Source organism: Myotis nattereri (genome assembly GCF_964212035.1).
Source record: "Myotis nattereri genome assembly, chromosome: 4".
Taxonomy (NCBI): Eukaryota; Metazoa; Chordata; class Mammalia; order Chiroptera; family Vespertilionidae; genus Myotis; species Myotis nattereri.
In genome coordinates this window covers 108,221,231-108,235,506 of record NC_138079.1, presented here as the reverse complement: position 1 = coordinate 108,235,506, position 14,276 = coordinate 108,221,231, and the positions used below count along the sequence as shown (strand labels likewise).

At 48.1% G+C, this 14,276-nt stretch overlaps 1 protein-coding gene across 2 annotated transcripts in view; it reads left to right on the top strand.

Annotated features, from left to right (window-relative positions):
• Positions 1 to 2,993: 2,993 nt before the first annotated feature.
• The window catches only part of LCMT1 (leucine carboxyl methyltransferase 1), a 42,459-nt gene continuing 31,176 nt past the window's right edge, over positions 2,994 to 14,276 (top strand). The window contains exon 1 of one of the 2 annotated variants that reach the window (XM_081089646.1): positions 2,994 to 3,282. In XM_081089646.1, coding sequence (XP_080945772.1) covers positions 3,176 to 3,282 — 107 coding nt within the window. In that variant the 5' untranslated portion in view covers positions 2,994 to 3,175. The remainder of the gene's footprint in view (positions 3,283 to 14,276) is intronic. The other variant, XM_081089645.1, reaches the window with a different exon arrangement.

Genomic DNA, 14,276 nt, shown 5'->3' with positions numbered 1-14,276 from the left:
AAAGCAACAACGTCCACTCTAACCTCTGGGGGAGAAGTTTCATGGTTAATGCCCAACTTTTTGCTCCTGGTATTAATTTTTATGGAGGTTTTAAACTCCAGTTTCTCTTTTCTTGACTTTGTCAAAGGAAGCTGATTAGTGACCTTTCTCCGGCCGGGACATTTGTCACACCTACTCAGTAGTCTCACATCTGGAGGCTGAGATCTCTTATCAGCCTGAGATCGCTCAGCTTGCTATTTCCAGACTCCACTCCTGTGTCATAAAGTTCTAACCCCTTGACCAGGAGCTTAAATGGAATGAGCTGGCTCTGCCTGCGGGAAGCCTTTGGTGGTGGCCCTCAGTGAAACACGGACCAAAGTCTTCTGAATCATCATCTCTTTCTAAATCGAAGGCTCAGCAAAGAACAGAAGCGTATCAGAGTATCTGCCACCTTCTTCTAGTCACCCTCATGCTCACCACCCACACCTATGGTATCCATAGCTTATTCTACTTGCTGTTGACACTTATTACATCCGGGGAATGTGTACACTGCCGACCTAGGAGGCCGTGTTTGTTCAGTGCTTTGCATTACCCGCTTGGCAGAGGACCACTAAAAGAAAATGGTGTAGCCCTCGCCAGTTTGGCTCAGTGAGTAGAGCATAAGCGGACTGAAGCGGTTTGATTCCGGTCAAGGACACAAACCTGGGTTGCAGGTTCCCTGGCCCGGGCTGGGGAGCATGCAGGAGGCAACCAATCAATGTGTCTCTCTCACCTCGATGTTTCTTTCAGTCTCTCCCCCTCCCTTTCACTCTCTCTAAAAGTCAGTGAAAAAAGTATTCTTGGGGGAGGATTAACAAAAACAAACAAAACACCCCGATTCCTGCCCCCCATTTCTTGACCTTCTTGTATAGTATTTTTTACCATCTAGATATGCTTCTCTAAACAACATTAATTTTGCTTGCTTTGAACTTTACAAAGATGTTATATTTCCTTCTTTCAGTCACTATTTTTTTTTTGATTTTTGATTTTTTTTATTTTTATTTATTTATTTTTTTATTATTAGATAAGGTATTACAAATGTGTCCTCATCCCCCCTTTTAAGCCCCAACCTCCCCCCCCCACACAAACTCATGCTCCCATCCCCCCGTTGTCCATGTCCATTGGTTTGGCTTATATACATGTATACAAGTCCTTCTGTTGATCTCTTCCCCTTACCTCCGCCCTCCCCTACTTTCCTTCTGGGGATTGATAGCCTGATCGCTGTTTCTCAGTCTTTGGGTCTGTCCTTTTTCATCAGTCTATGTTGTTCTCTATAATCCACAAATGAGTGAGATCATGTGGTATTTATCTTTCTCTGACTGGCTTATTTCACTTAGCATAATGCTCTCCAGTTCCATCCATGCTGTTGCAAAAGGCAAGAGTTCCTTTTTTTTTTTTACCGCAGCATAGTATTCCATTGTGTATATGTACCACGGTTTTCTAATCCACTCATCTGCTGATGGGCACTTAGGCTGTTTCCAAATCTTAGCTATGGTGAATTGTGCTGCTATGAACATAGGGGTGCATATATCCTTTCTAATTGGCGTTTCTGGTTTCTTGGGATATATTCCTAGGAGTGGGATCACAGGGTCAAATGGGAGTTCCATTTTTAGTCTTCTGAGGTAGCACCATACTGTTCTCCACAGTGGCTGCACCAGTCTGCATTCCCACCAGCAGTGCAGAAGGGTTCCTTTTTCTCCACATCCTCTCCAACACTTGTTGTTTGTTGATTTGTTGATGATAGCCATTCTGACAGGTGTGAGATGATAACGCATTCTCGTCTTTCAGTCACTATTATGTTTCTGAAATTCAGTGGATGCCGGCAACTGGCAGCTCTAGTTCACTCATTTTCATTGCTACATAGTTTTCAATTATATTAGTTTTCCACACATTCCTTCCTTTGTTTTTTTTTAAAATAAAAAGTTTTATTTTACAACTTTAGATTCACAGAATCATTGCAAAGATAATAGTGGGGGTTCCCAAATACCCCACACCCAGTTTCCTCTATAATTAGCATCTTACATTAGTCTGATACATTCACCATAATTAGTAAACCAATATTGATACATTATAATTGACTCATGTCCATACTTCAGAGTTCCTTGATTTTCCCCTAATGTCACTTTTCTGCTGCAGGATCCCACCCTGGATGCCATATTACATTTAGTTGTCATGTGTCCTTAGGCTCCTCTTGGCTGTGACAGTTTTTCAGATTTTCCTTGTTTTTTTATTACTTTGATGGTTTCAAAGATTATTGGTCATGAATTTTATAGAGTGTCTATCATCTGGGATCTATCTGATGTTTTTCTCATCATTAAACTTGGGTAATGTTTTTTGTAAGATATTTTTATTGATTTCAGAGAGGAAGGGGGAGGGAGAGAGAGATGGAAACATCAATGATGAGAGAGAACCATTGATTGGCTGCCTCCTGCACGCACCACACTGGCAATCAAGCCCACAACCTGGGCATGTGCCCTGACCGGGAATGGAACCGTGACCTTCTCATTCATACGTCGATGCTCAACCACTGAGCCAGGCCGGCTGGGCCACACATTCCTTCCTTCACGACATCTCAAAGACCATTATGCGTGCTGAGCCCAGCTCCTGTCTCAGAGGGAACACAATAAATACTGGTTCAATTGTTAGATGAGACTGAGCCTCGACAGACTGTCACAATGACACTTGTTTCCTTCGGCTGGTTTCCCTGCCCTTCGCCCCAGTGCTAGGGTCCTGACCTGAGTTAATTACAGGTGTAAAATTTCGTGACCAGCAATAAGAATCTCAGTGGCCTCCCAACTCACCTAGGACTACAATTCCCAGAAAGTATTGCGGTGCTATAGCGTGTCAAGTTCACTTTACTTCCCCCTCCCTGGCAAACTTCCGGGTTTTGTGGGCGGGGCTAAAGGAGTTGTCCAATGAACACCTCCGCAGGCTGAGAGGCTGGGAAATTACTCAATGAGCGTCCTGTCAGCGGCTCCAATGAGCGCGAAGGTTGCTGGGACAGTGGTCGTGGGCGGCCTCTCCGAGCCGCGCCAGCTGAGCGGGCGGAGCTCAGCCCCTCTCTCCTACCTTCCTGGAGGTTCGCTAAGTGCCCCCGTGGCGGTCGACCCCGCTTTCATGTCCCGGGTGGGCACAGCACCCCGGAACCTACACGCCCATGGCCACTAACCTGAGGTCGACCACTTTCAACTCCGGTCCTTCCTCGACCGAAGCTGACGACGAAGGCGTGCAAGGCACCTGCGAGGATGCTTCTATCTGCAAGAGGTGCCTGCGGGGCGCGGGTTAGGGGCCGGCAGCTCCGGGTGCTGAGCCCCGGTGGGAGGCGGGCCTGTGTCGGTGGAACGCGCTTGCACGCCACCAGGCGCCCGCCAGCTCCCGAGACCCTGGCTTCTCCCCTGTGAATTTCACAGGGCGGGGGTTCGTTTATGAAACACAATGATGTACCTTCTGCTGTGTGCCAGGCACGGTGCCAGCCCGGGGTCGTGCCTAGAGTACAGCGTGGAGCGGGGAAATGACGTGACCACGACCACATCATATTGGTGTGCAGAGCCAGTACTTCCCAGCGTTCTCGCCTGATTGCTACAGGAGTCCACACTATTAGGGGTGTAGTTGGGGGGGGGGGCGGAGGAGGGGCGCTTGTGAGCACAGGCAGACATCACACACCTGGAAGCATGAAAAAGAAAGCATGAGACTTGAATGTACTCCATTTATTCGTTCAACAAAAATTATTGAGAGCTTACTTTGCTGCAGGCCCTTCATTTGTGCACGGTGGTGGGGGTTCAGTGCTGGGGACCACATAATGAACGAGACTGACACGGCGCCTGACGTACAGCCTAGTTGGAAAAGAGACAGGAGACAAATAATTACCCATAAAATACATACCTGCAATTTTGTGTGGAGTGCTGAGATTAGGCTTTGTAATTGAGGCAGTGATGTTTAAACTGAGAACAAAAGGCTTAAAAAGCAGTGTCGGAGACTGTTCAGGCAGAGCAAGTCAAGTGTGGACCGTCGGAGGAACGGAACCAATGCCCTGGCTGCTGGGGCCATGCAGGGCTTGTAGGGTGGGGAGAACAGAAGTCGGGGTTAAGGATTGTGCGTTTTGTGGGTTCTTGGAGACCAAGCTTAGTGAAGCTGGACTCTGGAGCCAGAATGCCACACTGATCCGAGCCCTGCCGTTTACAAGTCGTGTAAAACCTCGGGCAAGTTACTCAACCAGTCTGCGTTCTCAGTTTTCTGGTCTGTAAAGTGGGTATGATCGTAAAGATGAAATGATATGTGATATTAGGAAAGCCCTTAGAGCAGTGTCTGGCATGTGGTATATGTGAGTGGCGGTAGATTAAATACAAATAAATAGATAAATGCATACATAAGTATTAAAGTCTTGGAGGCAGTCCTTGGTGAAATTTGTGAATTTAAAGACACCCAGCTTTATTTCTTCTGCTTTCAGTTGCTATTGACCACACGTATAGCACTGTTGAATTAGAAATAATTGTTCTCATGTTGACTGCTCTTTAGTAAGAGAATCTACAGTGTTATTAAATTATGAGAGCGAAATAAAATACTTTTCTGGCCCTGGCCCGTGTGCTCAGTGGTTAGAGCAGTGATTCTCAACCTTCCTAATGCCGAGACCCTTTAATAGAGTTCCTCATGTTGTGGTGACCCCCAACCATAGAATAATTTTCGTTGCTACTTCATAACTGTAATTTTGCTACTGTTATGAATTGTAATGTAAATATCTGATATGCAGGATGTATTTTCCTTGTTACAAATTGAACATAATTAAAGCATAGTGATTAATCACAAAAACAATATGTAATTATATATGTGTTTTCCGATGGTCTTAGGCGACCCCTGTGAAAGGGTCGTTCGACTTCCAAAGGGGTCGCGACCCACAGGTTGAGAACCGCTGGGTTAGAGTGTCTGCCTGAGTACCAAATGGTCTTGTTTGATTCCTGGTCAAGGGCATGCCTGGGTTGCAGGTTTGATCCCCTCAGGGTGCATGTGGGAAACAATCAATTGATGTGTCTCTCTCGAATTCATGTTTTTCTTTCTCTCCCCCTCCCTCCTTCCCTCCTTTCTGCTCTCTCTAAATATCAATGGGAAAAAAATCCTCGAGTGAGGATTAACCAAAAAAACACAAAAAAAGGTTTTCGTAGCACATTCGGGTTTGGTTTATTTAATATTTATTAATAATATTGGCTTACTTAATATTTATTGGAAATGTATTTTGCATACTTAAAAAAAGTAAATTAGCTATAAAATAGCTCAGACGCAAAGAAAAGTACAGAGAAATAGTAGCACTAGAGCATGACTTTCCTTGACTCTCAGTCAGATAGTTTTTATAATTTAGCTCTTCTCTGCCTCGGTTTCCGGGGCCCTCTGTGTCTACTGACACCTAAACATTGAGGGGGAGTTCAGGTTTGAACTGCAGAGGATTTAAGGCAGTGGTTTTCAGCCTGACCTGCAGGGCAGCTTGGTCTGTGGGCGGGGGCCGCTCTGGCCCCACTGAACAGACGCTCTGGGCTGGGCCAGGCTGTGAAGACCGCATGTGCTGGCCACGCAGATGCGGTTCATCGAAGCTTTTTCACACTCTTCTTTTCAGCTCGCTTAGTCAGTTATTCCTGTTACGCCCCCAGCACATTTCCGCTCAGGTCCTCCCTGGTTTTCCCTCCCCTTCAGACACGTCCTCTAGGCCAGCGGGCGCCAACCTTTCGGACCTCAAGGACCACCCGCGGTCCGCGGACCACCGCTTGGCGACCGCTGCTCTAGGCTGTTACCTCTCAATTCAGCTTAGAGCTCATGGCCAGCCATTCTGCCCTTCTCTGGCAGCGACTTATCTCCCCTGCCCTCCAGTGCTGGTAAACCCCAAACCCTGGTTGAGCCAAACTCTCCTTTCTCACCTCGAATACTATGGGGCCTGCTGTGAATTCATGTCACCCAGCCGCACCTGTGCCCAGAGCAGAGCATGACCATTCTAGTTCCATGGTTCCCTGGTCAACTCACTTTCCTGCTCCCCAGAATACTTAACTCAGCCATTTCCCACTTTCCACAAACCTCTCCTCTCCCCTCCCCTCTGCTCCCCCTCAAGGTAACAGAGCAGAGGTGTGGGTATTGCTGAACAGGAAATGGAAGCCTTCAGGTGGGAATGCACCTACTTCCCGCCCGGAACGCAGCCATCCTTTCTGTTGCAGCTGTCCATGGCTTCCGGCAGAGACCACCAGAAGCCACTTGTAGTTAAGCAGTTGGGCTTCGTTACTCACCATAGTGAGGGAGCACTCACAGGGGGAACTTACAGCCTGTCAGTGGCGGGGTGGGGGCGGGGGACGGGACGGGTGTTAGAACTTCAGGACTTGGGCTGTGGTTGGATAACTTGGGGGAGAGTTGAAGGAAGCGAGGACTTGCACTGGGTTGGGTGCCGACAGGAGCGGGGCAGTCCTGTGCCTTTTCTAGAAGGAGGTGTGACTGAGCGAGACCAACCCTGCCGTTCATCAAGGGGCCGCAGTCACTCCGGGCAGCTGGGAGGGTCTGGTGCTTGGTGGATGGCACCCGATTTTGTCTGTTGAGACTGAGTTACGAAGCGGCCTTCTTCTGTCTCCCTGCATCACCCGGGCAGTATGACCTTGTGCCTTCGAGGTGACCTCGGTGAGCGCCCGCCAGCGCCTCGATGTCCGCCTGCTCTTCTTGTTTCACGGAGGGGCCTGTGAGTGTTCGGAGGGCAGATGGAGTCTGCCAGGCAGAAGGAGAGAGCAGGAGCTGAGTAGCATGGCCATGAGGCACAGTGCGCCTTAGGGGAACTTGACACTGGGCGGGGGCATGGGTGGCAAGAGAGAATTGTGGAGAGGCCGTGAGAGAACGAAAGGTGGAAGGTCCTGAGCGATTTTAAGTGGGGACCCGACATGATCTGGTTTCGTGTTTTAGAAAAATTCCCAGCAGCTGCGCGAGATCTGTTCCCATTTCCTGCCTCCGTGCAGCCTTGCTCAGGTCTGCTGGCCCACCTGGCTTATTGCAGCGGCCTCACTTTCTCCCTGCTTCTAGACTAGCCCCTCCCCCACCCACGTGTTTACGCTGTGGCCAGGGTGACTTCTCAGAACCACACATCTTATCCTGTCACTTGATTAACCGTCAGACACCAGGCAAAAATCTACACACCATGGCGTGACACACCGCACTTTTCAGGATCTGCTCATGCTGCCCTGGGTGTTTCACTGCCCCCTGCCGATCTCTCAGTGATCTCAAATTCATTATTTCCAAGACTCTGCTCAAGTTCACCTTCCCACAGTCTCCTTGCCACCCCTCCCCCGCCCCAGTGAGTGGTGCTGCCCGCTCAGCTCACAGGCCGGAAAGGTAAGGTGATCTTGAAGCTGCCCTTTCACCTCCCCGTGATCAGAACTTTGATTCTTATCTGCTAAATATGCCAGGAATCTGCTTCCCTTTCTTCACCTCCCCTCTGCCACCTCTGTCCAAGCTGAGGTCAACTGTGGTCAGAGTTATGGCACCAGCCCACTAAGTGCGCGCTCCCTGATCTCCCCCAAATCCACGTCCCTCCGAGGTGAGCCTTTTATAAAAGGCCTGGCTGCTCAGGCCACTCCCAGTGCAGCGGCCTCTTGTTGCTGTTGGAGGACCCAGCTCCTGAGGGGCCTCCATGGCCCTGCCTGCTCTCACCTGCTTCTCCAGCCTCACCCCTCCCTCCCTGCCACCCTTGCAGTTCTTCAGGTGTGTCCTGCTCCCCCGCCTTCCTCCGGCCTTCCAGTCTGCTGCTCCCTCCCTCCCTCCCTCGCCCCTTTAGTTCTGCGTCAGTCATCTCGGATTAATGCGTTCACTGGGCTTTCTTTACTGAGTGCCTCCTTTGTGGAGGCGCTGTTCTCGTGTGGAGCAGAAGCGAGCAACTCAGCCAACACCGAGCTCTTACAGGGCATTCGTCCCAGTGGCGGCTCGGGCTGGGAAACAAGGCATCTGGCGTGTCAGCTGGTGATTAGCGCCCGTGGGAGTGTTGGAAGGAGTTGTCCTCTGGGATGGGATGGCCAGGGAGGGCTCTGCTGGGGAGAGACGGGGGGGGGGGGGGGGGGCGGGAGGGAGGAGCCCTGTGTAAGTGGGAACCCACATCCCAGGCCCCACGCGGGGCCAGCAGAGTAGGCGGGCCCTGAGGCGGGAGCGGGCCAACCGGCTGCCTGGGGCTGGGGCTGGGGGACAGATGCTGCAGCCTCTTGTAGGGCTAACTCTTCCTTGGAGAGGGAGCCGCTGGGGATTTTGAACTGAATGAAGAATGAGCTCACTTGACTTGGGTTTTAACGGGATCACGTCAGCTTCTCTGTGGGGACCTAACTGCAGGGCGAGGATGGGAGCCAGGAGACCAGTTAGGCTCTGGGATACCCCAGGCCCGAGAGGCTGGTGGCCGCCAGGGTGGGAGCCGTGAGGTGCCGAGGGGCTGTCAGGTGGAGCCCATAGGAGGTGCTGGCAGATTGGATGTGGGGGGAGGCTGGGGAGTTATAGATGATGCCTTAACTCAGATGGGCTCCCTCAAGCAAGGAGGCCTCTGATACCCGCAGACCTGAACGTACACCCTGTGTGCCTCCTTCGTGCCTCCTTCGTGGGAACCGGCCATTTGCAATTCAGACATCGGGTGTAGTTTTGTGTTCCACTAGAATAAACACGATACAAAGCAGGGGCCGCGTCCACCTCAGAGCCACGTGCATTGTAGGTGTAATACGCATCCGTGGATGGCTACAGCGACTAGAACTGGATGCGAACACTCAAGATTACCTCACCCTGTGAGGCCTTGAACAGCTGCTTTTCTTCTTCACTGGTATTGAGTGGTCTATACGGTTCAGAAACCAGGCTGGGGGCCAGTGTGAAAATGATAGAAGTGAATCTGATTTCTGAAAGCTGTCCCCCTAGAGATAGATGCAGGTGGTCTCCGCAAGCCTGGACCTTTCCAGCGCACTGTCCCCTCCCCCCCACAGCTGCCCCGCCCCACCACAGCTGCCTGGGAGAGCATGCTGAGACTTTGACCGAGGATGGCCTCTGCACCTGCAGAGAAGATGTGCCACTTTAGATCTAGGACATTGTGTTGAGGAGAAATTAGCTGCCAAACTTGCTCATCAAGAAAGTCCAATAAATTCTGGATGTTTAGCCCTCCTCTGTTTTTTAAAAAAGGAATGAATTAAATATTGGAAAATACCCGTGAAAGGTAATGATTTTATATCTAGAATAGGAATATTCACATCATGAGAAGCTTCTGCAAAATGGTTAACGAAAGAGGTTGTATCAGTTTTCATTCCCGCCTGTGGCGAATGAGATGCTAACCAAAGAATTTTCTTGGTGACCAATGGCTCACCATCTGGCAGGTGGAGAATAATCCCTCTCTAATTTGTGTTTCTATAATCACTGTGAGACCGAGCACTTTGCTCACTATCATTGATATTTTTATGTGAATCCTTTCTCCAGTCATTTTCCAACTGGGTTGTTGTCTTTTTCTTGTTTGGTTATTTGTACTTCTATTTCTGCTTTATAAGAACTTTTTATATGAGAGATGGTACTCCTTGGCCTGTGTTTGTTGCTGTATTTTCTCTCAGATGGATGCTTGGTTTTCACTTTCGCTTGTCAGTGTATTTCATAATACAGAAATTGTGAATCTTCATGGTGCAAAATCTGACAACCTAACTTTATGGTTCGTGTTTTCGAGCAGTGCTTTGAAAGGCCATTTTCAATCATTTCAACACTTTCGTTTAGTACTTCTGTGGTTTTGTCTTTTATGCTTAAATCATTCATCTCTTTTATGTAAGAACGTAGCAGTTTTAACTTCATTTTTTCTGAAAGCATTAGCTAGTTGTCCCTATACCATCTATTAAATGGTCTCTATTTCCCAATTGACTTGAAAAGTCATATATAATATACTAAATTCTTATATATACTTTAACACAGCGATGGCATTCTTGACTTCCAATTGAAATGCCTCCAATGCCTCCCCCCCCCCCCATTTTGATGCCTTAAGACTATTAATCACAAAGTTACTTAGTTGTGAATTGATTCAGAGCTCCCATAGCTTGCTTGGCAAGGCAAGAATGGGGAAGGAAGGGTACCAGCAAAAGACATGCGTCTGAGTGTGTCTCTCTTCATCAGGAAAGCTGTAGACTTCTTTGTACTGGGTCATATGGCCCCACCCTCAGTTGCAGGAAAGTGTGGGGAGGTAAGAACTCATTGGGCAGATGCATGCCTCAAACAAAATTGGGGTTCTTTTAGTAAGGAAGAAGGGGTGAGTGGATATTAGAAAGGGAACTTGAAGGTCCTGCTATGTTCCTCATCTTTTTCCCCCCTAGAATTTCCCTAGGGAGGGGAGCGGGAGGGGGAGAGGGGAGAAGGGAGAGGGAAGTAGAGGAAGAGGTGGAGGGGAGAGACAGGGGTAGGGGATAGGGGAGGGGAAGAGAAGAAAATAGAGGAGGGAGAGAGGGACTTAGTTTATATACAGGGTGTCCCAAAAAATATATGCACACTTTAACAGCTGATAGCTCAATTTTGAAAATGAGATGTATTTTAATAAACACTGCCTTTATAATTAATTCAAAGCATATATACATTTTTGGGGGATACCCTATAAATAAAGTGCTCAAGTTTTCCATTTGATGAGTGTTGACAGTTGTATATATCTGTGAACCACCACTCAACAAGATGTAAAATATTTCTGAAACTCCAGAAAGGCCGCTTTTCTCTCTTTGGTTGGTCTCCTTGGCCCCCCCCCCCCCCCCAGCATTTTCTGATTTCAGCTACCATGGATCAGATTTGCCTGTTCTTGAACATCATACGAATGGAATCATACAGTATGCATTCTTTTTGTAATTTCTTTCACTCAGCATGTTCATTGAGATTCATTCATGTTGTCAGAGGTAAAGCCAGACACTGGTTAAAGTGGTAAGGTCAGGTTTTAACCAGCAATAACTGTTGCAACAGGGAAAGAGTCCTGGGTGAATAGCTCGCCTGCAGCTCTACAGAGGGCGTTTTGAGGGCGGTGGGGGAGTCAGGAGTTGGGCGAGCACTCGGCAGTAGAGTCAGAGAAGTGAAAAATTACACAAAGAGGGAGGGAGGAAGGGGCCGGTCCATGTGAAGCCGCCTGGGTTTGCTGCCTGGGAGAAGGGGCTGGACAGGCTGTGCTCCTGGCGGCCTTGCACTCTCTCAGGCACTTTAAGTGCGACGAGCGTCATCCTGAGGTTGTGGCCTTGAGCTCGTGGAAGCTGTTAGTGTTTGTCCAAGTCTATATTACAGGCCAAGGTTGCAGGCTGATTGAGGAGACGGCGCAGAGGAACCTGGCTGGTGTGTGGTGAGGAGAGAACCCTGTCCGTGTAAAGCGGTTTGGTCCTTTTCATGCTGTGTGACCACACCCTGATTTGTTTGTCCCTTCACCAGCTGAGGGTCACTTGAGTTGTGCCCACTTTTGGGCCATTGTGGATGGGCTGCCATGAACATTCTGACAGGTCCTTCATTTCTCTTGGGTAGATGTCTAGGTGTAGAATTGCATAGTCATAGGCGGGTGTATATTTAATTGCCAGATTAATTCCTAAAGTGGTTTATCAGTTTACACTTCCCACCAGCAATGGATGAAAACTCCACATCCTTGTTAACACTCCATATGGTCAGTGGGTGTGAAATAGCATCTCACTATGGTTTTACATTGCATTTCCCTGGTGACTAATTTATGTTTATTGTTGAAAGTATTACAGATGTTCCCCCTCCCCACACACCCCCCCCCATTGACCCTCTCCAGGGTCAAGCACCTTTTTTTAAAATAAATATATTTTTATTGATTTCAGAGTGGAAGAGGGAGAGAGAGATAGAAACATCAATGATGAGAGAGAACCGTTGGTTGGCTGCCTCCTGCACACCACCTACTGGGGATTGAGCCTGTAACCTAGGCATGTGCTCTTGACCCGAATCGAACCTGGGACCTTTCAGTCCATAGGTGATGCTCTATCCACTGAGCCAAATCGGCTAGGGCTTAATCACCTTTTTTATGTGCCTATTGGCCATTCCTACATCTTTTGTGAACTGTTGTCCAAGTTTTTTGCCCATTTTTATTGATGATGTCACTGTTGGTTTTGACTTATATTGTAGCTCATTACATAGGTGGGTAGGAGTCTTTTGTCAAATAGATGTATTGTAAATATACATTCATGTATAGGAAAATGAATTTTTTGTTGTTAATACTCACCTGGGGATATTTTTTCCATCCGTTTTTTGAGACAGTGGAAGGGAGAGAGTAATCGGGGGGCGGGGCGGGGGGAGTAAGGGAGAGGAGGGGAAAAAGAGAGAGAGAGAAGAGAAGAGAAGAGGAGAGCTGTAGCTGGTTTGGCTCAGTGGGTAGAGCGTCGGCCTGTGGACTGAAAGGTCCCAAGTTCGATTCTGGTCAAGGGCATGTACCTTGGTTGCAGGCACATCCCCAGTAGGAGATGTGCAGGAGGCAGCCGATCGATGTTTCTCTCTCATCAATGTTTCTAACTCTCTATCTCTCTCCCCTCCTCTCTGTAAAAAATCAATAAAATATATTTTTTTAAAAAAAAAGAGAGAGAAGAGGAGAAACATCTATGTGAAAGAGACATATCAATTGGTTGCCTCCTGCATGCGCCCGGCCAGGGCTGGGGATCAAACCTGCAACCCAGGTATGTGCCCTTGACCGGAATAGAACCTGAGACTCTTTTGTGTGCAGATGTTCTAACCAGCTAGCAACACTGGCCAGGGCAAGAAAGGAAATTTAAAAATATTATTTATAATAGCATCAAAAATGTAAACTGTCTAAGAATAAATCTAATGAAAGGTATGAAATACCTTTACACAGAAAACTATAAAACACTACTGAGAGAAATTAAAGAAGACTTACGTAAATGGGAGGTATACTTTGTTCATGCATTAGAAGACTTGGTGTAGGTGTCTATTCACCCCTAATTGATCCATAGAGTCAGTGTAGTCCCAATCAAAATCCTAGCCACACATAGATACATATCCACATGATACCCACACATAGATACACATACACATATATGTACACAATACAACCACACATAAACACCTATCTACATGATACCCACACATAGATACACATACACATACATGTACACAATACAACCACACATACATATCTACATGATACCCACACATAGATACACATACACGTACACAATACAACCACACATACACACATATCTACATAATACCCACACATGTGTACACATACATGTACACAATACAACCACACACATATCTACATAATACCCATACATATACACACATACACATACATGTACACATGTACACAATACAACCACAGATACATATACATTGCTCGGTGGTCCAAAAGAGTGTTTCACAAACAGTAAGTTGTGACCCATCGATACCATGAAATCAACGGAATATCTGAAAGCTGCATTTGAAAAATGAAGTAGAATACAGTAACACAGAAATCATCCGATGCAGTTTTCCAGTGTGAGGACTGGAGAGACACTGGTTAGAAACACTGGGACGTAGGACTCAGGGGATGGTGGTCAGACGTGCCTGTGTACTGTTGAGGTCAGTCCCAGGCTCCTGCCAGGCACGTGTGCCTGAGTTTGTTCTCTCTCCAACCTCTTCCCGGTTTCTCCTGTTTCCTTACCGCTCTCCAGCCCCCCCCCCAGCCCCCCCTTTCTGCTGCCGGGACACTCCAAGTCCATTCCCACGCCAGAGCGCGTCTGTCAGCCGGGCCTCCTGTCTGCAGGGCCCTTTGCACAGTGACTCCATTCTCTAGGGCTCAACTCGCCATCCCCCACCCAGAGGCCTTTCCCTTCCCCTTCTCTCAGGAAGATCCTTTGTTCTCCTTGTTACTCATGCCCTTCACCGGTCATAATCCCATATTTATCTTTGCCGCTGGCTCTTCCCCGTCTTGCCTGGCATTGAGCAGACAATAAATGTTGCTTGACTGAATCTAATACCAACTGATAGTACAGAGCTGAGAGGAATAGAAACTGCTCCTTGTTATCCGCCAGGGCAGCAGTAGTCCAACAGGAGTGCTTGGAGGGAGGCCCGCGGAGCAGCCTCACAGGGGTTGCTTGGCAGTGGAGTGAGCGGCTTGATACCGATGAAAGGATTCTTGCACTGGATGTTGGGATTGACCAGATCATTTCCAAGGCCCCTTCCAACCCTTTAGCTGAAGCCTGTCAGACTCCGAGGCTCACACGGGCCAAATCAACAAGGTGGAAGTGTATGTGGCTGCAAAAAGCAAAAGCTTCAATTTTCATAGA